Consider the following 24,817-nt stretch of genomic DNA (forward strand, 5'->3'; position numbering starts at 1 on the left):
TCTTATTTATATACATGTACTCTTCCCAAGCTCTTTTTAACTGTTCAATATGCTCCGGGGAAGCAATTGCTGATGCCTCCTATTACTTGCAAGGTTGCTTCACTCCAGTTCATTTTCCTTGTTAATTTCATGAACTATTGGATTCCTACAATACATTTCCTATTAATATTGGAGCAAGGACTCCTTGGTTATGCTACTCAAACTACCATTAAGTCAGCAGCGGGGCTGTTTATAATACATAATAGGATTGCTCCTGCCCTCTTTGATTTCCAGGTAATGATTGCTGAATGTCTAGGGTTCTGTCTTTTTCTTATTCCAAATGCATTGTATATATTTAGCCACACTTATTTTCTTCCTTTGTCTTAAGTGTCCTAACTGCATGAATATTAAGTCAAGTAATTCAGTCAGACCACATTGGCCTCTTACTTGAACAAGTAAACTCCAGGGAGTGAGAATCATTGTGGTTAGGATGGCACTAACTCTGTATTTTGAATGCATACGGAATCAGTACTTTGGCATTCTGTTTTGGAAGCCTTAGCAATGCACTGGTAGCACTGAATAGTCTGGAAATTTTTCATTTTTGCTTTCTAGATATTCATTATTCTACCTAACGTTAATGAGCCCAATTCCAGTGAGTAAAATAATAATATGTAGGGATATATTTTTATTTCTAATCATTGTGATTGTGCAGAGCATGACTTTTTCTTCATTCTCAGGGATGCAGCCTGATTTTTATTATTTTAGTGTTTTTACTAAAGATGTTTTAAATGAGTGTTTTGAGAGTTATAAAAATTAGCGATTTATTTCTTACATGCATTTTATCAAATGAGGAAAATAGATTTGTGTACTTAAAAGGAACATTATATGCTTCTATAGTATTTATTTCTGCCTGTTCTTGATAGTCTTTTATCATGCTTTACTTTGAGATCTACTGGTAGGCTGTCTCTTGGAGAGGCACTTGTCAATGTGGTGTTAGAAGGCTCTGTAGCACCTGAAACTTGTTTGAGCATTTGCTTTTTGAGATCTTTGGGACAGGTTATTAAGGTGCTTGCTTTGGCAGCAGGTCATGATCCCACCACTTGCGGACTGACAAGGTCAAGAAAAATGTAATACTGATGTTGTATTCTAAGTAGATTCAAAAGTGTCTGGCAGGATGAAAAACTTATCCTGGTTTTCCTGGATTTTTTCTTGTTTTAAAAAGGCAAATTCCATGTTCTGGAAATGTCCTCAGTCATCTAGGCTGATTGGTCACTCTACTCCTTAGATTCTATTTAAAATTTTCAGATTGACTCACAGGTCTATGGACAAATACTCAACTGACCCTAATTAGCCATCTGGAAGTCTCAGCATCCTTCCAGTTATAAGTCTCTTGGCCCTGATGTGCTCTCCTCTAGGAGAGGCAACTGAATTAGATGATCTCTAAGGCCTTGCTGCTCAAAGTGTTGTCCATGGACCAGCAGCAGCAGCAGCACCAGGGATTTTTTTTTTTAGAAATGCAGAATCTCAGACTGGGCCCCAGATATCCTGAATTACAATGCCCAGGTGATTGGTATTAAAGTCTGAGAGGCAGTCCTCTAAGGTCCTTCTAATTTTATCTTTCTATGATTCTATCCCTAGCTATTTGTGCTCAGTGGCTTGATCTTTGTCCCAAAGCATTATAACCTCATTAGGAACATGTCAGAGCTAATGAGCAATTTGAATTCAGCATAGATACAAACTTTGCTGCATTTCATGGAGAAAGGATTAATTTGCTGTGCTATTTGCCCTGGGGCAAGCACCCTAAGAGTTGATTTACAAAGCTCTCACAGTCATGATCTTTTGGGGTTGCATGTTGATGGAGATCTAATATGGCATAAGCACCCTGCTGTCTTCACTTTCAACCCTTAACTCCCTCCCTCAGTAAGAGGTCCAGAAAGGGCAGGGAGTGAGGCTTTACATAGCTGCATAAACAAGACATCCTCTTCCTGTTTTGCTAAGAACCAAGCTCTTGGAGTGTGAGTTCTTCCTTAGTAGGCCCCCTCTCTGGTCCATTTTCACTATAAGTTATTTGTTTGACATTGGCAACCTTCTATTCCTGTCCCTCACTGCCTTAAATCTGACGATGCTTACCTTTGTGGCACTTTCTGCTTTATTGCTTCCTATGACTCAAAGCCAACAGTTGGGATGACAGAAGTATTTAAATAATTGAAGTTGGCCACACTATTTAATATTTGGGTGAAGAAAAAACTGCCACTCTCTACAAGGCAGAGTCTAGTTTATGTTTTGTTAAAGTGACAGCATGCTTGATCTGCGTGAGTGCTGCTTATATTGTTTTCTCTCTCATCAGCTCTAAAAACATGCTTTCTGTTGAAGCCGCAGGTGTTCTGGATAGCGTTCATTTCCCAGCTTCTGTTTCTACCAGCTTCCCCCTATGAACCTCAGTGTTCCTGGTGAGACAGGGGTAGTGTTAGTTCTGCCAATGTAAGTCAGGACCTCATATCAGAAATACATGCCAGTGACAGTTTTTCTCCAGGCTCCCATGATTATAAAATGTCCCACATAGTTCTTGGATTTATCTATCCCAAACTTTAGGTAAACATTTTTTTTTCTGTATAGAAATAATTACACGAAACAAGTACAATATTATCAATAGGATTTTCTGTGCTCTTTTTAGATCTCCCTAGTCCAAACTGTGATGTGCCATAAGAGTGAATTACCCACCATGTAGCTAAGACTTAATGTGAAAAAAAGAATGTAAAATATCTCAATAATTTGTTTATATTGATCATGTAGAAATAATATTTTGGATAGATTGGGCTAAATATATTACTAAAATTAATTTAACTTGTTTATTTTGAGCTTTTTAGTGTGGCTACTCTAAAACTCAACTTGCCAAAATGGGATTTATGATATTTTTCTATAGACCTGTTTCTCTCTGGGTGCTCAGAATCCCACTGAGGCAAATGCTGGTCTAAACCTGAAAATGGAGTCATCCTTGACTCATCTTTGTACCTTATTTCCCACACTAATCACCTATCAGCTCAATTTTCTCTCCTTAAGAAATCCCTCTTGGGTCTTTCTACTTCTCTCCTTCCCCAAATCCTTCTCCAGTCCGGGCTACCATTACTTTTCACCTGTAGAACCACAACAGCTGCTTAGCTTGCCATTTTTCGGTGTTTCAATCCTGAACTTTCTAAATGCAGATCTGATCTTGCCATCCATTCCCTTGCTTGAAACTTTTAAGGAATTCTCAGTGCTTTCCAAGGAAAGTCTGACGTTCCTAATGTGTCATGGAGCTTCCATGTCCTGCTGTCTGCTTTGGGTTCCAGCATTATCTCTTGGCACTCTGCTCTACCTTTCCTGCATTCTGTCCCTTAGCCACATTCAACTTCTTTGTGCTCTTCAATTCATAATGTTCAGCTTCCATGAACTCAGCATAGAGGTCGTTTTCTCTGCTAGGCTTCTGTGAGCATGCTGCGCAGGTTTTGATACCTCTGTTGTGTGCTAGCTCTTTATACTTGCTCTAATCAGTACTTATAGCACCTGCATAGCTTTCTAAATTGTCCATCTCTCCTCATAGATGGCAAGGAGGGCAAATAGGGATTTTCTTTGTATTATTATGCCCCAAACTCTGTTTAACACATAGCAACTCAACAAAATTGGTGTTGAGTAAAAAAATATAAATAAAAAATAGTGGACTGCCCCCAAATCTTCCTTTAGTGTCATTGTTGTCCATTTCTCTCCTAGGACGTGTTCTTGAGGAGTCCACAGCATTCGGCTTTTCTTCAGAAGACCCAGGAGTAAAATGCTATCTCCAGTCTTCTAAAATTCCTAGGAATATGTAGTATTTAAGACTGTTCTTTCATAATCTTCTCTGGGCTTTTACTTTCCTGGGGCAATCATTTGACTGGAGGATTTATTCTAATTGCTGATTCCTTCTCTATCCAACCCCGCTCTACCCCCATTCAATCATCAGTTTGCCTTTATTTGTAATTGTTTTCTTGTCCTGGTGGAATAGATACATAAAACTGGGATAGAGAGGATGTAAGCTCAACCCTTATAATTATTTTCTCGAAAATTTTTGTCATTGTTGTTTACAGCAATCTATAACTTCTTCACTTGTCGTAGACTCATTGAGATATCAACAAATCAGACCTTGATTCTGTCTTCGAATTTTTGACTGTATTGAGTATGAGGGAGATTAGAAGAGCTTGCAAGATTTTGTAGGTTGGCTGACCAATCCTTCTGAGTTTTTATAGGATGTACATAAAATAGTCAGGATATATATACAGTACATGTTTGAAATTATTTTTCAGATTGAAGAATAGAGAAGTAATTAATAATCCTTTGTGGGTACAAGTCATATCCCCTCTACTTCCTAGGTATATTTCTTTGCATAAGTTACTTTACCTCTTTTTGTTTCAGTTCTTTCATCACTAAAATGGGTATAATGGTATTTATCCCTCAGGGTCATTGCTTGACACGTAGTAGGTACTCTTTAAAGAATATCTATTTTACATTTGTGATTTACAAAACAACGCATAGGCATAATACTAATTGAATAGGTTACTGCAGAATTTTTTGTCTCTGAGAAACAAATGCCTGGCAAGGGAATTAGGTAATGTAACTTAATCCAATTCCTGAAAAATAGGGAATAATTTGTAATAATCACATGACGTTGTACTGACCCAGCAAAACCTCCCAGGTGGTTGTAGAATCTGAGGTCATTCAGGGCATAGACTTCGATTCATCATGCCCCAGTACCTTCTGTTTCTTCCTTCCCACCTCTCCTGGAAAATAAAAGGTTAATGTTCTTGTTGATCACCTTGATTCTTAGATCTTGCTTAATATCCTCTCCTGTAGTGCTTGCGTTCAGTTTTTACCTATGTAACCACTCTTAAGGTGTCAGTGTTTTGCCTCTGTGAATGCAAAAGTAAAGAAGAGTTCAAATGGAAATTTTGGCCTAGCTTTTCCTGTAATGATTGCTTGACTTTCCTTCCTAGGCATAAATAGGCATGGCATCACTAATGGTATCTTTTCAGTCCTTAAAAAACAACCGTGTGAGACAAGAAAATTCAAAGATGTATTATCTTTTCTTGGCAGCAAAGGTTACAGAGTTAAAGTTGAAAAAAATCTAAAAATCACAATGGACTCCAAACTGAGGAATATCATTAACAATATTACATGGTTATTGAGTTTTATGAATAATAAAAGGTTGCAGTGGTATGCTGGTAAATGTTTAACAACTAGCTCTCCAGAATAAAAAGCTCTGGTTTATTTCATTTGCCTAATTCTATGGTGAAAATACTCTCACATGCCTTATTTTAAGCTTCCAACCTAAAAGCACTGAACATGAAGTTGGGAAGAAGGGTCAATGATGGGCTTCTGCCAGCCAGTGTCAGTCATCCCCATCACAGCTCTGGTATGCATATATATATGGCAGGACAAGCTTCTTAGTCTAACTTCCTACCTGCTGGATAAAATATTTTTCAATATCCGTGACAAGCAGTTGTCCACCTGTCTACCTTCTGGTTGCATAGCTTCAATGACAGCGTTCTCATGTTCTCAAACAGCCATTCCAATTGGACTCAGCAGATCAAAAGTAGAGATGCAATGGTATATGGTCACCTAAAGTAGGATGACGGGCATCTATTGCTTTTCTTCATGTATTAAGATAGAATGGGCAAAAAGTATTGTCCTAATATAACAGCAGATAACTATGTTGCAAAAACTGTAGATACTTCCTTAGAGGAGAAATATTTAAGTGTTTCTGAATCCATAAGGCTGTGGATGGAAAAACTTAATGATACAATGATAATGAAATATTACTGAATGATGGCAGGTTAACAGATAGAATAGTGGTGCTGTGACAAGATGTTATGACATGGTTTTTTTTTTTTTTTTTTTTTTTTTTTTTTTTTTTTTTTTTTTTTTTTTTTTTTATTTTTTTTTTTTTTTTTTTTTTTTTTTTTTTTGTTTTTTTTTTTTTTTTTTTTTATGAAATTTTTTTTTTTTTTTTTTACTGAATGATGTTTCCGTTTATCATGTCCTAAATGACAAACTCATCATTTTTATGGCATAGTATTCCATGGTTATGTGCACATTTCTATCAGTTATCGTTGTTGGACATTTGGGTTGGTTCCAACTCTTTGCTATTGTGAATAGTGCCGCAATAAACATACGTGTGCATGTGTCTTTATAGCAGCATGATTTATAGTCCTTTGGGTATATACCCAGTAATGGGATGGCTGGGTCAAATGGTATTTCTAGTTCGAGATCCCTGAGGAATCGCCACACTGACTTCCACAATGGTTGAACTAGTTTACAGTCCCACCAACAGTGTAAAAGTGTTCCTATTTCTCCACATCCTCTCTAGCACCTGTTGTTTCCTGATTTTTTAATGATGGCCATTCTAACTGGTGTGAGATGGTATCTCACTGTGGTTTTGATTTGCATTTCTCTGATGGCCAGTGATGATGAGCATTTCTTCATGTGTTTTCTGGCTGCATAAATGTCTTCTTTTGAGAAGTGTCTGTTCATGTCCTCTGCCCACTTTTTGATGGGGTTGTTTGCTTTTTCTTGTAAATTTGTTTGAGTTCATTATAGATTCTGGATATTAGCCCTTTGTCAGATGAGTAGGTTGCAAAAATTTTCTCCCATTCTGTAGGTTGCCTGTTAATTCTGATGATAGTTTCTTTTGCTGTGCAGAAGCTCTTTAGTTTAATGAGATCCCATTTGTCGATTTTGGCTTTTGTTGCCATTGCTTTTGGTGTTTTAGACATGAAGTCCTTGCCCACGCCTATGTCCTGAATGGTATTGCCTAGGTTTTCTTGTAGGATTTTAATGGTTTTAGGTCTAACATATAAGTCTTTAATCCATCTTGAATTAATTTTTGTATAAGGTGTAAGGAAGGGATCCAGTTGCAGCTTTCTACATATGGCTAGCCAGTTTTCCCAGCACCATTTATTAAATAGGGAATCCTTTCCCCATTTCTTGTTTTTGTCAGGTTTGTCAAAGATCAGATAGTTGTAGATATGCGGCATCATTTCTGAGGGCTCTGTTCTGTTCCATTGATCTATGTCTCTGTTGTGGTACCAGTACCAGAGCATGGTGTATTTTTAAAGGATGCTCATGCAAAGCCATGCCATAGAAATTTGTTGGCTGTGCTCATAGTTTTGATTTTTCTTCCCCTTTGTGCAGTAAAAGATGAGAGTGACAGCAACAAGCACAAATACTCAGAAGATGTTTGCAACACCATTTGAGGTTAGGTATTGTGGTGTGTCTGGCTTAGGAGATGGATAATTATAGAGGATTTATTTCACAACTGTTCCAAATCAAGAGCATTTAGAGCTCAGTGCAATGCTTGTCTTTAATACACAGATATGGACCCTCAGGAAAAGTAAGCTAATGGTAAGCAAAAACCAGGGAGTTAATATCTGCTCTCATTGGTATTATTGATTGCCTAACAAATCCTTTGTGGGATTCAACAGTTCTGCACAGTACATGGGCACTAAGTTACATAACTCTTTAAGTAACTAGTATGGTAAATTGGTACTTTGACCAGGAAGTTTTACCAAGTGATAGTGTTATATTTCTAATGGAACACTTCCCTGAATTAAAAACAGGTTTGGGCCAGGCATGGTGGCTCACGCCTGTAATCTCAGCACTTTGGGAGGCTGAGGCGGGTGGATCACCTGAGGTCAGGAGTTCGAGACCAGCCTGGCCAACATGGTGAAACCCCATCTGTGCTAAAAATGTAAAAAATTAGCTGGGTGTGGTGTTGGGTGCCTGTAATCCCAGCTACTCAGGAGTCTGAGGCAGGAGAATTGCATGAACCCAAGACGCAGAGGTTGCAGTGAGCCGAGATCATGCCACTGCACTCCAGCCTGGGCAACAAGAGTGAAACTCCATCTCAAATAATAATAATAATAAAATAAATGAAAAAAGAACAAACATTAAGGCAGCCCACAGAAAAGAAAAACAACACGTAAGGCTTACAGCCCTTTTGTCTTTTTGATCACAGACGGGAGGAGCTGTTGCTGATGCAGAGGTAAGGGTTAACATTTAAAATGGACTGGTTGCCTCCTGATTTCTTGCACATAAAGCCATGAGAAGTTCAGGGAGAGACTTCTTCCCCTAGTAATGAAGCTCTCTGCTGCTAATGGCCCATGCAGACTCCCTTGGCTCCTCCAAATTAGAAATACTTTTGTGCTCCTTTGCTTCATTAACGGTAAAGAGTGGGAGATTGGTGGCTATTTAGGACATGGGGAAATTGGTGGCTATTTAGGGCAAGTGAAAATTGTAGTAATTATGGTTGGTAAGTTCTCTTCATGGTGTTTTTTTGACTCTTGATGTTCTTTTGGTGCTTTTCAGAAGACCCCTCCATGGTCAATTCTGGCATTTGGCCTAAGAGGACAGGAGATGATCCGACTGAATTTTTGGCCCCTGGTGATGGTCAATACAAGGCATCTTGCCTGATGGGAGATGGGTCTTTTGCTTTTTGAGTTGCTTTTCAGAGCGGAAAGCATATCTGAATGCTTACCATATGACCCTCTCTACTACCAGCTGTGATAAAAGTGTAGTATATATGATAACCTCCTTCTCTACCTGTATTACACTACAGAAAGCTGGTGATGCACATGAGTGCCTGTGAAATTGCATCCCTAATAAACCTTGGTTGAGATGGGTGAGGGGAGCTTGATAGACTCAAGGCTCTGAGCGAATGAGCAGTGCATGAAGGAGAAATAAGGAAGAGTAATTTAGGATCACAGCGTGCTATGGTATGTCTCTGGTTGGCCAAGGAGTTTACATCAGATTATTGGATTCTGACTAGAAGGAAAAGAACCTCAAAAGGAAGGTGCAATGTTTCCAAAGACAAATAGAACCAAATTATTGCTAGCACTTAGCAGTTTGACACTATTTGAAGAGGGACCACATTTGTATGGGTCTTCAGAAGCTGGGAAGATGATCTGAAAAATACTTCCTTCAATAATTGAAATTGTAGTCTATAGAAACTGAGTCAGGGGAAATAACATCCTAAAAATTGGTCTATAAATGTGGTGTTAATTGAAATTTGACGAGTAATTAAGTCCAGTCAAGGTGACCAGGGGAATTCTTGGGACCACATTGCTGGAATTAAAAAATATTTCTGGAAATATCTACCCAATTGATTATATTATCACATATTGCGGTAATTTTTTTTTTTTTTTTTTTTTTTTGAGACGGAGTCTCGCTCTGTCACCCAGGCTGGAGGGCAGTGGCGTGATCTCCGCTCACTACAATCTCCGCCTCCCAGGTTCACGCCATTCTCCTGCCTCAGCCTCCCGGGTAGCTGGGACTACAGGCACACGCTGCCACGCCCAGCTAATTTTTTGTATTTTTAGTACAGACGGGGTTTCACCGTGTTAGCCAGGATGGTCTCGGTCTCCTTATCTCATGATCCACCCGCCTCGGCGTCCCAAAGTGCTGGGATTACAGGCATGAGCCACTGCTCCCGGCCGAGGTAATTTTTTTTAATGATCAACGTGGTATGCATAAGAAGATAGGTGAGGCAGGAGGAATTAAATGTGAACAGATGGATGCTTTTGAACAGAGATCTTCTTTTGGTTTGTAGTTAAAACTATTTTTAACAAAATGGTTTAATGGACAGCACTTGACTACGATTGAAGAAATATGAGTTTTCGAGGAAATCATAGCATTTTCCTAGACCAGAGACCATTATTAGTGCACACTGCTTGTATGTGCCCAGGAGAGGTTTTCTGACCACTAACTATGTTTGTCCTCTTGGCAAATATCCCACTGATATGGGGTTGATTGTATCAAGCTCTAATAACTTAGGATGCCCCAACTGCTGATTTCTTTTGAAAATAAGTTTGCAGGAAATCTCTTGACCCTCATGTGGTTTTCTAGGTAGACTTCCAAGTTGGGGAGAAATGTTACTGCATAACCAGCTGGAGTGTTCTGGTGCATATCACACTTGTTTATTCAGTCAGAAAATATTTGTTAAACTCCCACTATACGAAAGGCACTTTTATTTCTTATGGTCAATCATTAACTAAAAATTCTGATTTATCAATTAGTCTCTCTTAGATTTAGGTCTTGTGATTTAAATAAATCACAAGATTTATTTAAATAAATCTAAGCCCATATATCTCAGTAAAAACTGGAAGGATATACTTTTGGAATCTGAAACACTTATAATCATTCTCTGTACTTGAGAAAATTTAGATATTTCTAGCGTGTTTTATTTACTGACCACAGTACCTACTGTAGCCAATTTTGATATTTCTTAGTTCGAACTTACCTCTTCTTATCATATTTGTTTTACACTTATGTCCCGAAAGCTTATTTTTATTTGCTAAATATAGTTGGGCCAAATTGTTCCTGGACAATATCCTGGGATTATGGGACTCATGGTTTCCATCAGGGGAAGAGAGAGCCATGATGACTGAGGGCAAATGGCTAGAAATTCTAAGAAGGGAAATTTAACATTCTAAAGCTTTTCTAAAGATTACAATTTAAAGCTAAATTCCATATATGGAATATTTTCTATTCGAAGATGTAAACACCCCATAACTGAAAGAAGGGGAGGGATGAAATATGGTGGGAATCCCTGCACTGGACTGGAAATTCGAACAGATGATCTTTGTGTTCATTCTGATTCTAAGAATATAGGTTGAGAATTGTCCATTAGTTCCAGTTTAAATCCTGAAAGGGTGGGGTGGGGAAGGGTGGACAACAAACCTAAGTATCTAAAACCCAAAGAAAGGAAGACGTTTTCCCCTCCTCCCAGATCTCTAAAGGTTCAGTTAATGCTGCATCGGGAAATCTGAAAAAAAGAGTAGTTCTTTCATTCCCAAATGCCCCGAGCATTTTTCATCCCTTTCATTTCATTAATTAATGGATGAAACAAATACATTTAATCTTGCAAGAAATATGTGTCAAGTGCTACATTGCCAGGGTCAATGATCTGTACCATGGAAGGGTTTTTGGTACGTTTTTAAATGACCGAATATCCTGAATAAACTTCTAGGCATTCAAGTAAGTAGTGCAGAATGGTAAATCTGGCATATTTGAGGTTCATAAATGAGACCTAAGTAGATGTTATTGGCCTTGGTGAGTGCTTTATGTAGATTATGTTTCATAGTACCTATATGAGACCTATTCTATTGTTGCCTCCATTTTAAAAAGAAATGAATCTAAAGGTTAAATAGGTGCTGAAATTTGCCCAGGTTTACGCACCTACTGAGTGCCAATCTAGATTTCAGTTGATACCCATTTGGTTCCAGTGCCCAAGTGTGCAACACTAAAAAAAAGGTCCTTTTTGAATTATTCCATGGGGCTATAAATTGGCTTTAGATATACTCATGCCCTATCTCACTGTGAAAATCCAATGTCCTCTTTTGACTCATTTCCCTTACTTTGAGAATTTAATTATCTGCCTGCGGCAAAATGCCACAGTTAAAGATTCTCATGAAAACTAAACCAAAGGAGGAAGAACAGTCATAATGTGTATTGATTTTTTTTTTTGGCTTTTGCTTTATTTCTTTAGGTCCACTTTGACTCTCTTTTAGGGGTCTAATCATTGGCTAAATCTACTTATGTTTTAATGAAGTCTTAAAAATCATTTTCTGGGATGGCTGTATAGAATAAGTTGGGTAACTTGATTCACAAATTTCTAGTTCTACTTTGTGATACTCACATATTGCTTTTGCTCTACCCTGCCTCAGTCTCCTCATTTGGTAAAATGCAGTTCTTCTAGAACACTTTTGGAAGATCTCATCTATGCATTCTTCATTCATATAACAAACATGATTTGGGTGCCATTGTGTGCTGGGCCCTGTGTCAGGGCAGAGGATACCAATAAGAAAGGGGAAAACACCTCTAACTTATAGAACTTACGATCTATGTTTTTAAAAAGGCAAAGCCAAGAACACATAGGTACTGTAATAGCAGTGAGCACTAGGCATTACACAAGGCTGCAGGAGAGGAGCAGGTTACCTCATCATTCTAGAGAAGGATGCTGAAGCCACTCCTGCTGGGCGTTTTGAGCAGGACTTCTGAGAGTCTCAGCACCTCGGCTTGTCAGGTCCCAGGCCTCTGTCAATTGTTCCTCATGTGAATATCCAATTACTAATAATAATGTTTTTTTTGCTGTTGGTAAATCTGGTCCAAGGCAAAATTCTGGCCATAGACATTTATTTGTTAAAATCGTAGTATATAGTCTTGGCTCATACAAAATCATTAATGTGACATTTATTAGTGGTAGAGGTTTCAGTGAGCCGAGACCACGCATTGCACTCCAGCATGGGCAACAAGAGTGAAACTCCATCTCAAGGAAAAAAACAAAAAGCAAACAAACAAAAAACCTGAGAATCACCACCTCCAGTTCACCAGGACATGGTAATTTGCAAATGATCCAATGGCAATTTCCCACTGGATTGTTTTCACTCACACAGTGACTGCTAAAACCTCCCTAGACATATAACTAAAGAGGGCCTAAGACATATGTGGAGAGAATGGAAAGATGATTGCAATTGATGAAAGAGGAATGTATTGGATTCAGAATGAGCAAATAATCTTGCAACCCATTTTTTTTTCCTTTTAAAATCACCCTAGAGCTAATACTCCTGAAGTTTCTTATGATTTAACCATGACTGACAGCAGAAATAAAACAACCACTGTCAATTATGTACGTGATACATTGTCTAACCCTCATGGCTGGATGGCTCTGCTCTTGGACCAAGAGACCTACTCATTGCAATCTGAGAACCTTTGGATCAACAGATCTCTGCAGGTAACCCAAGGAATCCATTAGTTGGTATGCCGCATTCTCATTTGTTCTTATCTTTCTTTTTTTGAGATAATAGGTTGAAAGAGGAGCAGGTTATCTCGTTATTGAAAGTCTTGGCATATTCTGATGCAGGTAAAGAAAACTTCAATAGTATTTTGGCCAGATGAATATAAGCTAGATATGAGATTTGGTTGCTTTTTAAACTTGAAAATTTTAGAATCTATGTGTTACTGTGAATGCAGAATGGTTCCGCCTGAAAATTTAAATTTATTAATACAATGAGAAACAACCTCTACACATCTTATAGAATTGCATTTCTTTAAAACTTATTGGTTAATAGCCAATTTACCCTAGAGAGAAGTGTTTGTAGCCAGAAAAAATACCTTACCAAAGCATTTATACATTGCATACTGCCACCTTGTGGTCAAAGATTAACTTGCAAATCGAAGTCTATATGAGTCCCCAGGCTGGATTGGGTTAAGGGAGACAAATAACAGCAGTGACGATAGAAATGGCCATGTGGCAAGGCAAGATGGCCTACTGGAAGCAGAGACGTTCGGAGGCTACCATCGAAAAAACAAAACGAAAACATAATAAGCATGTGAAGCCTTCATCGGCAACCAAGGTATCCAGGTTCTCTGATGAAAATTGACTAGAAGGCTGGTGTGACCAAGGGAGAGAAGGAAGAGCAGTGTGGTGCGGTGGCCCACCTGAGAGCCACACGGGGAAAAGGAACTCCGTCCCCCACAGCCAAGGGAGGCGGTGAGTGAGCCGCTACCCAGCCGGGGACACTGCTTTTTCCACGGAATTGTGCAACCCATGGATCAGAAGATCCCACTCGCGAACCCATACCACCACCGGGGCCTAGCGCCCTAAGCAGATTCTTACAGCCTCTCAGCTGGAATCTGCTTAAGCCTACCAAACTCCCGGGGGGGAGGGGCGACCAGCACCGGCTGCAGCTGCCTGCTGTCTAAGCCATTTGAGCTCCCAGTTTGGAGCTCAGGAGAGGCAGCAGCCAGCACTGGGACTTGCAACTGCCTAACACGCTAAGCTCTGTGGATGGGGGAAAGGCAGCACCCATTTCTATAGCAGCTCTAGGCTGCGCTTTTTCCCTGTTGGAGCCAGGGAGGCTGGATGGCTTTGTCCCAAGACTTGTCCCCACAGCCCAACATACCAGCTGTGGCTGTCTGCAGCCAGAGTGCCTCTTCGGGCCTAACTGACCCATCCTTCCTCAGTGGGCAGGGCTTCCCCGCAGGATCTCCAATAACTCCAGCCAGAGGCTGAGGGACAGAATTCATATCTCCCTGGGCCTGAGCCCCGGTGGGGAGGGAGTAGCTGCAGTCTCCGTGGACCAGCAGACTTGGCCTGTCCTCCTGATAGTTCTGAGGAATCCCAGCAGCCCAGACAAGTGGGTTTCCCCCAAGTGAAACACACCCTCTCCACCAAGGGACAAAGTGCTTTGTTGAACGGGTCCTGCTCCTCGTGCCACCAAACTGGGTGAGACCCTCCAACAGAGGTTGTCAGACCCCCTATACAGGAGCGATCCTACTGGCGTCAGGTTGGTGCCCCTCAAGGTCAGAGGTCCCAGAAGGAACAGACACCCATCTTTGCTGTACTCCAGCCTCCTTGAGCGACATCTCCAGGCACGGGAGCAAATCAGATGAATAGGGCCTGAAGTGAACCCCCAGCAAACTGCAGCAGCCCTACAGAAGAGGGACCTGAGAGAAAAACAAGCAGAAAGCGACAACAACAGCATCAACAACAACAACAACAACAACAAAAAGGCCCCCACAAAAATCCTATCCAAGGGTCAACAGCCTCAAAGACCAAAACTAGACAAGCTCAAAAGGATGAAAAAGAATCAACGAAAAAATGCTGAAAACCAAAAAGGCCAGAGTGCCTCTTCTCCTCCAAATGATCACAACGTTTCTCCATCAAGGGCACAGAACTGGATGGAGGATCAAATGGATGAATTGAGAGAAGTAGGCTTCAGAAGATGGGTAATAAAAAACTATAATGAGTGAGAGGAGCATGCTCTAACCTAATGCAAAGAAGCTAAGAACCTTGATAAAAGGTTAGAGGAATTGCTAACTAGAATAACCCAGTTTAGAGAGGAATATAAGCGACCTGACGGAGCCAAAAAACATAGCACGAGAATTTTGCAAAGCACACACAGGTAAGTATCAACAGCCGAATCGACCAAGTAAAAGAAAGGATATCAGAGTTTGAAGACCACGTCACTGAAATAAGACATGCAGAGAAGAAAAAAAGAATGTAAAGGAATGAACAAGGTCTCCAAGAAATATGGGATTTCATAAAAAGACTGAACCTATGATTGATTGGAGTACCAGGAGACAGGGAGAATGGAAAAAAGCTGGAAAACACACTTTAGGATATTATCCAGAGAACTTCCCCAACCTAGCAAGACAGGCCAACATGCAAATTCAGGAAATACAGAGAACACCATTAAGATACTCCATGAGAAGACCAACCCCAACTCCATGAGAAGACCAACACATAATTATCAGATTGTTCAAGGTTGAAATGAAGGAAAAACTGTTAAAGGCAACCAGAGAGGCCAGGTCACCTGCAAAGGGAAGCCCATCAGACTAACAGCAGACTTCTCAGGAGAAACTCTATAAGCCAGTGGAGATTGGGGGCCAATATTCAACATTCTTCAAGAAGAGAATTTTCAACCCAGAATTTCATATCCAGCCAAACTAAGTTTCATACCAAAAGAAAAATAAAATCTTTTCCAGATAAGCAAATCCTGAGGGATTTCGTTACCACCAGGCCTGCCCTGAAAGAGCTCCTGAAAGAAGCACTAAATATGGAAAGGAAAACCGGTACCAGCCACTATAAAAACACACCAAAATATAAAGACCAATGACACTACAAAGAAACTGCATTGACTAGTGTGCAAAATAACCAAATTACATCAAGATGACAGGATCAAATTCACACATAACAATACTAACCTTAAATGTAAATGGGCTAAATGCCCCCAATTAAAAGGCACAGATTGGCAAATTGGATAAGGAGTCAGGCACCTGTCGGTGTGCTGTATTCAGGAGACCCATCTTATGTGCAAAGACACACACAGGCTCAAAATAAAGGGATGGAGGAAAACTTAACAATCAGATGGAAAGAAAAAAAAAAACAGAGTTTGCAACCCTAGTCTCTGATAAAACAGACTTTAAACCAACAATGATCAAAAAAGACAAAGAAGGTTATTACATAATGGTAAAGGGAACAATGCAACAAGAAAAGAAATGCTAACTATCTAAATATACATGCCCCCAATACCGGAGCACCCAGATTCATAAAACAAGTTCTTAGAGACCTACAAAGAGACTGAGACTTCCACACAATAATAGTGGGAGACTTTAATACCCCACTGTCAGTGTTAGATCAATGAGACAGAAAATTAACAAGGATATTCAGGACTTGAACTCAGCTCTGGATCGAGTGGACCTAGTAGACGTCTACAGAACTCTCTATCCCAAATCAACAGAATATACATTCTTCTCAGAGCCACATGGCACTTATTCTAAAATCAACCACATAATTGGAAGTAAAACATTCCTCAGCAAATGCAAAATAACTGAAATAATAACAAACAGTCTCTCAGACCGCAGTACAATCAAATTATAACTCAGGATTAAGAAACTCACTCAAAACCATAAAATTTCATGGAAATTGAACAATCTGCTCCTGAGTGACTCCTGGGTAAATAATGAAATTAAGACAGAAGTTCTTTGAAACCAATGAGAACAAAGAGAAAATGTATCAGAATCTCTGGGACACAGCTAAAGTAGTGTTAAGAGGGAAATTTATAGCACTAAATGCCCACATCAGAAAGCTAGAAAGATCTCAAATTGATACCCTAACATCACAATTGAAAGAGCTAGGGAGTCAAGAGCAAACTAATCCAAAAGCTAGCAGAAGACAAGAAATAAGATCAGAGAAGAATTGAAGGAGATAGAGACACAAAAAACCCTCCAAAAAAATCAACGAATCCAGGAACTGGTTGTTTGAAAAAATTAACAAAATAGATAGACTGCTAGCTAGATTAACAAAGAAGAAAAGAGTCGAATAGAAACAATAAAAAATGATAAAGGGGATATCATCACTGACCCCACAGAAATACAAACTACCATCAGAGAGTACTATAAACATGTCTATGCAAATAAACTAGAAAATCTAGGAGAAATGGATAAATTCCTGGATGCATACACCCTACCAAGACTAATCCAGGAAGAAGCTGAATCCCTGAATAGACCAATAACAAGCCTTGAAATTGAGGCAGTAATGAATAGCCTAATTAATAGCCTACAACCAAAAAAAGCCCAAGACTAGATGGATTCACAGCTGAATTCTACCAGAGGTACAAAGAGGAACTGGTACCATTCCTTCTGAAACTATTCTAAACAATTGAAAAGGAGGGACTCCTCCTTAACTCATTTTATGAAGCCAGCATCATTCTGATACCAAAACTGGGAATAGACACAATAAAAAAAAAATTTCAGGCCAATATCCCTGATGAACATCAATGTGAAAATCCTCAATAAAATACTGGCAAACCAAATCCAGCAACACATCAAAAAACTTATCCACCATTATCAAGTTGGCTTCATCCCTGGGATGCAAGGCTGGTTCAACATACACAAATCGATAAACGTAATCCGTCACATAAACAGAACCAAAGACAAAAACCACTTGATGTTTTTCAATAGATGCAGAAAAGGCCTTTGATAAAATTCAACATCCCTTCATGTTAAAAACTCTCAATAAGCTAGGTATTGATGGAACATATCTCAAAATAATAAGAGCTATTTATGACCAACCCACAACAAATGTCATATTGAATGGGCAAAAGCTAGAAGCATTCCTTTTGAAAACCAGTACAAGACAAGGATGCCCTGTCTCACCAGTCTTATTCAACATAGTATTGGAAGTTCTGGCCCGGTAATCAGGCAAGAGAAAGAAATAAAGGGCATTGAAATAGGAAGAGAGGAAGTCAAGTTGTCTCTCTTGGCAGATGACATGATTTTATACTTAGAAAACCCCATCATCTCAGTCGAAAAACTTCTTGAACTGATAAGCAACTTCAGCTTCAAAGTCTCAGGATACAAAATGAATGTTCAAAAATCACAAGCATTCCTTTACACCAACAATAGGCAGGTAGAGAGCCAAATCATGAATGAACTCCTATTCACAATCGCTACAAAGAGAATAAAATACCTACGTATACAGCTAACAAGCAGTGCGAAGGACCTCTTCAAGGAGAACTATAAACCACTGCTCAAGGAAATAAGAGAGGACACAAACAAATGGAAAAACATTCCATGCTCATGGATAGGAAGAATCAATATCGTGAAAATGGCTATACTGCCCAAAGTAATTTATAGATTCAATGCTATTCTCATCAAACTACCACTGACATTCTTTGCAGAATTAGAAAAAACTATTTTAAATTTCACAAGGAATCAAAGGAGACCCTGTATAGCCAAGACAATCCTAAGCAAAAGAACAAAGCTGGAGGCATCACACTACCTGACTTCAAAGTATACTGCAAGTCTACAGTAACCAAAACAGCATGGTACTGGTACCAAAACAGACATATAGACCGATGGAGCCGAACAGAGACTTCAGAAATAACACCACACATCTACAACCATCAGATCTTTGACAAACCTCACAAAAACAAGCAATGGGGAAAGGATCTCTTATTCAGTAAATGGGGCTGGGAAAACTGGCTAGCCATATGCAGAAAACTGAAACTGAACCTCTTCCTTATACGTTATACAAAAATTAACTCAAGATGGATTAAAGACTTACATGAAAAACTCAAAACTGTAGAAACCCTAGAAGAAAACCTAGGCAATACCATCCAGGACATAGGCATGGGCAAAGACTTCATGATGAAAATGCCAAAAGCAACTGCAACAAAAGCAAAAATTGACAAATGGGATCTAATTAAACTAAAGAGCTTCTGCACAGCAAAAGAAACTATCATCAGAGTGAACAAGCAACCTACAGAATGGGAGAACATTTCTGCAATCTACCCATCTGACAGAAGTCTAATATCCAGAATTTACGAGGAACTTAAACATATTTAAGAGAAAAAGATAAACAACCCCATCAAAAAGTGGGCAAAGGATATGAACAGACATTTTTCAAAAGAAGACATTTACGTGGCCAACAAACATGAAAAAAAGCTCAACATCACTGATCATCAGAGAAATGCAAATCAAAACCACTATGAGATACCATCTCATGCCAGTCAGAATGGCAATTATTAAAAAGTCAGGAAACAATGGAAGCTGGTGAGGCTGCAGAGAAATAGGAATGCTTTTACGCTGTTGGTGGGAATGTAAATTAGTTCAACCATTGTGGAAGACAATATGGCAATTCCTCAAGGACCTAGAACCAGAAATACCATTTGACCCAGCAATCCCATTACAGGGTATGTACCCAAAGGATTATACATTATTCTACTGTAAAGACACATGCACATGTATGTTTACTGCAGCACTATTTACAATAGCAAAGACATGGAAAATGCCCATCAATGATAGACTGGATAAAGAAAATGTGGTACATACACATCATGGAATACTGTGCAACCATTAAAAGGAATGAGATCATGTCCTTTTCAGGGACATGGATGAAGCTAGAAGCCATCATCCTTAGCAAACTAACACAGGAACAGAAAACCAAACACCGCATGTTCTCACTCATAAGTGGGAGTTGAGCATTGAGAACACATGGACACAGAATGGAGAACAACACTCACCAGGGCCTGTTGGGGGGTAGGAGGTGAGGGGAGGGATCTTAGAGGGTGGGTCAATAGGTGCAGCAAACCACCATGGCACACATATACCTGTGTAACAAACCTGCACGTTCTGCACCTGTATCTTGTTTTTTTTTTAGAAGAAAAAAAAAAAAATGGCCACGAGGAAAGTGGGTACATTTTTCCATATTTTTAAACAGCAATCCAGTGGAATTCCCTAAGTTTATTTTCATACTTTTAACACATATATTTCTTCCTATCTTATCATACACATTCTTGCTAATAGTCCTGAGAGCCTATCTTAGGGAGACAGAAGCCCTGCCATGGTTATGAGGAATTCAGAACAGAATCACTTTTGATCTTCTCTCCATGGCTTTCAGAAAGGATGCACGCCTCTTTTCTTGCCTTGAGATTCCCATGAGAGCATTCTGGAGAATTTTCATGCAGTGAAAACAGTAGGGTGTGCCTCTGGAGGTGGATACCCTAGGTTTATGTCCTGACACTGCACTCTTCTGCTTTGTGATATGGGGCAAGCTACTGAACCTCTGCCTGCCTCAGTTTCCTCAACTGTAAAAATGGGACAGTAAGAGTAACAATGATGGGAGTGCATTTCGAGGACTGAATAGTGCTGATTGCATAGTAAATGCTCCCACAGTGTTAGCTATTACTGTGATAAATGGATGACGTGCCTAGCAGTGCCTGTCACTTCAAGTCGTGGGAAAAGCTGGGAAGGAATTCTCGACCTGGCCTTGTCTCTTCTAGCTGTTTGACCTGAGACGTGTCAATTCACATGTCTGGGCCTTGGCTTTCTCCTCTGTTAACTGAGATTGTTAAACGAGATGAACCTTATGGCATCTTTCAGTCTTCATAGTCTGATTTTGTAGCTCTAGTTATGAATTTTTTAAGAAGTAGATTTAAGTATTCCCATTTCCCACAAGAAAAGTACAATCTGGGTCTAAACCGTATGATTTCTAAACTACTCCATCTGCGTTCTCTGTAGTTGTTTTGGCAGGGTGGTGTGGTGGAGTAGGTGGAATGATGGGGTTCCTTACTAAATGAGCACTATTGTGTTTTTCTTTCACTTCAAGTACTCAGCAACCTTTGACAACTTTGCTCCTGGTAATTACCTACTGCTGGTGCACACAGATTTGCCGCCTTACCCTGACATCCTCCTAAGATGTGGGAGTCGAGTGGGTCTGTCTTTTCCATTTCTTCCATCACCAGGTCAGAACCAAGGCTGTGACTGGTTCTTCAATAGCCAGCTGAGGCAACTCACCTATCTGGGTAAGTATCCAATTGGATGAATGTTTTGAGAGCACATAGTCAGAAATCACCAATCACCCTTCAATTCCAGACATTTGTGCTGTGAAGTGCTGAGGAACTGAAAGGGACAGCTGTGTGTTATTGTTGAGTGAATGTGCCCTGTAGTCCGATTGCCTGGGTTTAAATCCCAGCTCCAACACTCACCGGCTAGCATACACAGAGCCTCTCTAAGGCTCAGCCTACTCCTCTATAGAGAAGTATGACCATAGGGCCTACCTCAGAGGACAGGAAATTAAATAAAGAATAACATGTAAAACTCTTGAGCAGAAGGCCTAGCCCACAAAAAATGCTTACTAGACGTTGGTAGTTAGTACTAATAATATCTTTAATTCGTCTTAGGGCAGTGTCATATTTGTTTGTAGTGGAACAACTGCACATGTAAAGATGGATGGCTGTGCTTTAGTCCAGGAGTTTGAGACCAGCCAGGGCAGCAAAGTGAGATCCCATCTCTCCAAAAAAAAAAAAAAGCTGGGCATGGTGGCATGTGCCTGTGGTCCCAGCTACTTGGGAGGCTAAGGTGGAAGGATCAGTTGAGGCCAGGAGTTTGAGATCAGCCTAGACAACAGAGTGAGACCTAATCTCTACAAAAAATTAAATAAATCAGCTGGATGTGGTGGCGCATGCCTGTAGTCTCAGTTACTTGGGAGGCTGAGGTGGGAAGATAGCTTGAGCCTAGGAAGTCGAGCCTGCAGTGAGCCATGAGCATGCCACTGCACTTCAACCTGGGCAACAGATTGAGACCCCATCTCAAAAATAAAAAATGAGAGAAAAAAATGGATAGCTGATTATGACCATTGGTATGAGGAACAGTAGAGAGTCCAAGGTAGAGAGTACCAATGCAGAGAGAGACTGAATTAAGACGGAAGTTATGTAGAAGGTGAGAAGGAAAACTTTTGATGAGAATCTGAGGTCAGGAAGATGAGTAGCATGGAGGGCTGATATGAGCACTAGGGGTGGGCTGTGTCTGTTTTATGTCAAGATAAACATGAGGATGAAGGAATCAGTAACCCTACTGTGACTGCCGAGTCACAGAGGCCAAAGGTTTTTCCTTATCTTCTTACTGTGCATGTTTCACAGGATCCCAGTGTGTCAGGACCATCCACTTCTTTTGATTTCCTGGAGTTTATTTCATATTCCTTTTCTATACCATGTCAGCATTGGTCACTCTGAGCACCATGGTACCTGCTTGTTCCCATCGCAGCTCATTGTGAGGCCACTTCTTACAGTAAAAAGGAGAATCTGGCTAAATAGGTCTCAAGAGTGACAATTTTGTTATAAATTGCTCTTAGTAGATCCTGGTCAAATCCAGGGGATCTTATTAGCGTAACAAGTTCTAGCCCCTGCCACAAGCCCAAGGTGGCCATGGATTTAGAGGGCGAGGCAATGGTCCTGAGTCCGTCCTTTGCCTCTTTCACTTGTGCCTAACCATAAGTCCAGTGAGTCTGACCTACAGGCGAGCCCCAGAACTGTTAAATTTTAATAGCATCAGAGAGGAGAGTCTGGTGGTCCCTTGGTATTTTTTTATGTCTTTGCCAAAAGGATTGTTGTATATTTTATTTGCACTGTATTGTACCATTCAAAGTTTATTTCTGATTTGATCCATTCATAAATGTAACTTAAAACTATAAAAACTTGAGATGGACAGAGATTCCTGAGATTGTTTTACCACTTCAGCTGACTACAGCCATAAATAAGAGTAAATAGTTGCCATTAACTTTATGGCTATTCACTTGATATGTATTCTGGAACAAAATTTTAATCTGAATTGCTCTCTTTCCGTTACTTAGCCTGCTTCTGAAGAGGCTGTCTTGTCCATAGGTCATATTCTGTTCATGAACTGCAAAATAATTTGAATACTCAAATAAGCTAAACATAATATAAAAACCATTTATGGTACAAAGAAAAAAAATCAAATCATGCAGCTATAGATTTTCTTCCCTTATGATAGCATTATTAATTGAATTAATAGCAAATTATACTATTATATATACACATATGGTATAAATGCACATCTGTGTAAGTAGCTGTGTGAATGTGCATGTGTGCTTATATGTAGATGTGCATCTGTATCTGCATATGTATGATGTAAATGAATGTCTTAGTATAAAACATTTCTATTAGGTAGATAGCCTTTATTAATTTTTAAAAATTATTTGTATTGGAATATCCTAGTATCTCCTCCTTCAAATATGAGTTGGAAAAGGAATAAAAAGCCACAGAGGATTTGTTGAATGTTTAATAAACTTGGAGACTCTTGCTTCTTGAAGGGATTCCCCGTAGGAGCTTTTATGGTCATTGGTGCCTCCTTTATCCTGAGTGTATGGAGTAGACAGCTGGCTAGAGCCACTTCTGTTCTCATTTTTGGGCTGTCGCAGTGATGGTATGAGGACTCAGGAGGAACTGAGGCTCACTCTGCTCCTCCATGGCAGTGCGCCATGTAGCTATACTGGGTTGTGTAAATTTAGCTGTAATTTTGGATATCATCTGTGTAACGTTTATAAGATCTTCAGCAAGGTGGTGATTAGGCTTCCACGTTTTCCATATACCTGACTGCATTTCCCAGTGCCATAATGGTAGTTGCTGTTGTTGGTACCCGAGCAAGAGCCCAAGAAGTAGAGTTCCAGTTCTGTGCCGTGCATTTGATATATTGATTAGATTGTAACTTCCACTTAACTGTTCTTTTCAGACCACTTGACTTTATAGGACCATGACTGGGATAATTTACATAAAATACATTTCATCTATGCAGATGGTGTAAGTCAAGACCACATAGTCTATGTGGACATATTCCTGGGATGGAGAACATGGGAAATGTGTGTATACAGATGCTTATTTTATTGTAGGGAAGCTGCTTGATCTCTATCATGGCCACGGAATTCCATATCAGATTTCTTCGGGGGGCGTGCCTCCTTTTCTTGGCTGGCATTTCATTCACAGTGCTGCTTCACTGACCACTGGCTGAATTTTCATTCACTGATTGACCACTTCTAAGTGGGCCATCTTTTGTATTGTTTTACCACATCCTCCAGGATAGGAAGTTTTAGAAAAATCTAAATTATCTTCATTTCCTTTGTTTGGCTGCTGCATGTGTGATTTAAGATACCTGACTCATCTTCGACCCAGCTGAGAGTGGAAAAAACCTGAACCCAGGCATTCTAGCTCCTGGCTGTGGCTCTCTCCACTAGAGTGTGCTGCCCACTAAATAATCGTGGATCACTGACCAGAAAGGATGGCGGGGGTGCTGGGCGGGGTTGTGGGAGAACACTTCTCAAGGATTCCCAGTGACAAAGAAAAAAATCATACACATACAATATGTTTTGACCCTTGCATTTTTCTTTTCTACCAAGGCAAGTTTTGCCTTTGTTCAGCAAACATCTTCACGGAGTGCAGTTTTTTTTTGGAAAGCTCATGGCCAGCGCTTGGGGCTTAGGGTTTTAATCAGTGGCTGGCTGGTTATTTTACCTGGGGCATGGCGTTATAATTGCTCCATGCCTCAGTGGCTTTATTTACACAGCAAGGTTAAGAAAATACTTGTCTCTTGGAATTGTGGCACAAAACATCCAAATATATTCAAGTGTGGTTAGTGTGCCATGTTATTTCACCAATGTTTTCCTGATAGACTATTTCTCTAGAAGTTTTCTTTCTTTTTAGAAGATTAACAATATCATGTGTCAAGAGCTCAGTGTATATGTTATAACCTTTCTGAAAGGGTCTCCCTCTATTTTCTTTTACTAGATTTTTGTGAGATAAATGGGATTCACCGTAATATGACATATATGATATATTGTTCCCATGATTGAAATGTGATGCCACTTAAGCAATTGTTAGCCACAGAATAAGATAACCTCACTCATTTAAAAAGATCTGTTAGGGAGATTGGTTCATGTTGCCTTTCTAAAGCCGCTGAGAATTTTGCCCAAGGAGCT

At 39.8% G+C, this 24,817-nt stretch overlaps 1 protein-coding gene across 1 annotated transcript in view; it reads left to right on the forward strand.

The window, feature by feature from the left end:
- PKHD1 (PKHD1 ciliary IPT domain containing fibrocystin/polyductin) overlaps positions 1–24,817 on the forward strand; it is a 475,332-nt gene that overhangs the window by 211,780 nt on the left and 238,735 nt on the right. Inside the window, exons 48-49 of the mRNA XM_003254164.4 lie at positions 12,598–12,775; positions 20,657–20,852. Of these exons, the coding sequence (XP_003254212.2) occupies positions 12,598–12,775; positions 20,657–20,852 (374 nt within the window). The remainder of the gene's footprint in view (positions 1–12,597; positions 12,776–20,656; positions 20,853–24,817) is intronic.

This window comes from Nomascus leucogenys, chromosome 22a (assembly GCF_006542625.1).
Source record: "Nomascus leucogenys isolate Asia chromosome 22a, Asia_NLE_v1, whole genome shotgun sequence".
NCBI lineage: Eukaryota > Metazoa > Chordata > Mammalia > Primates > Hylobatidae > Nomascus > Nomascus leucogenys.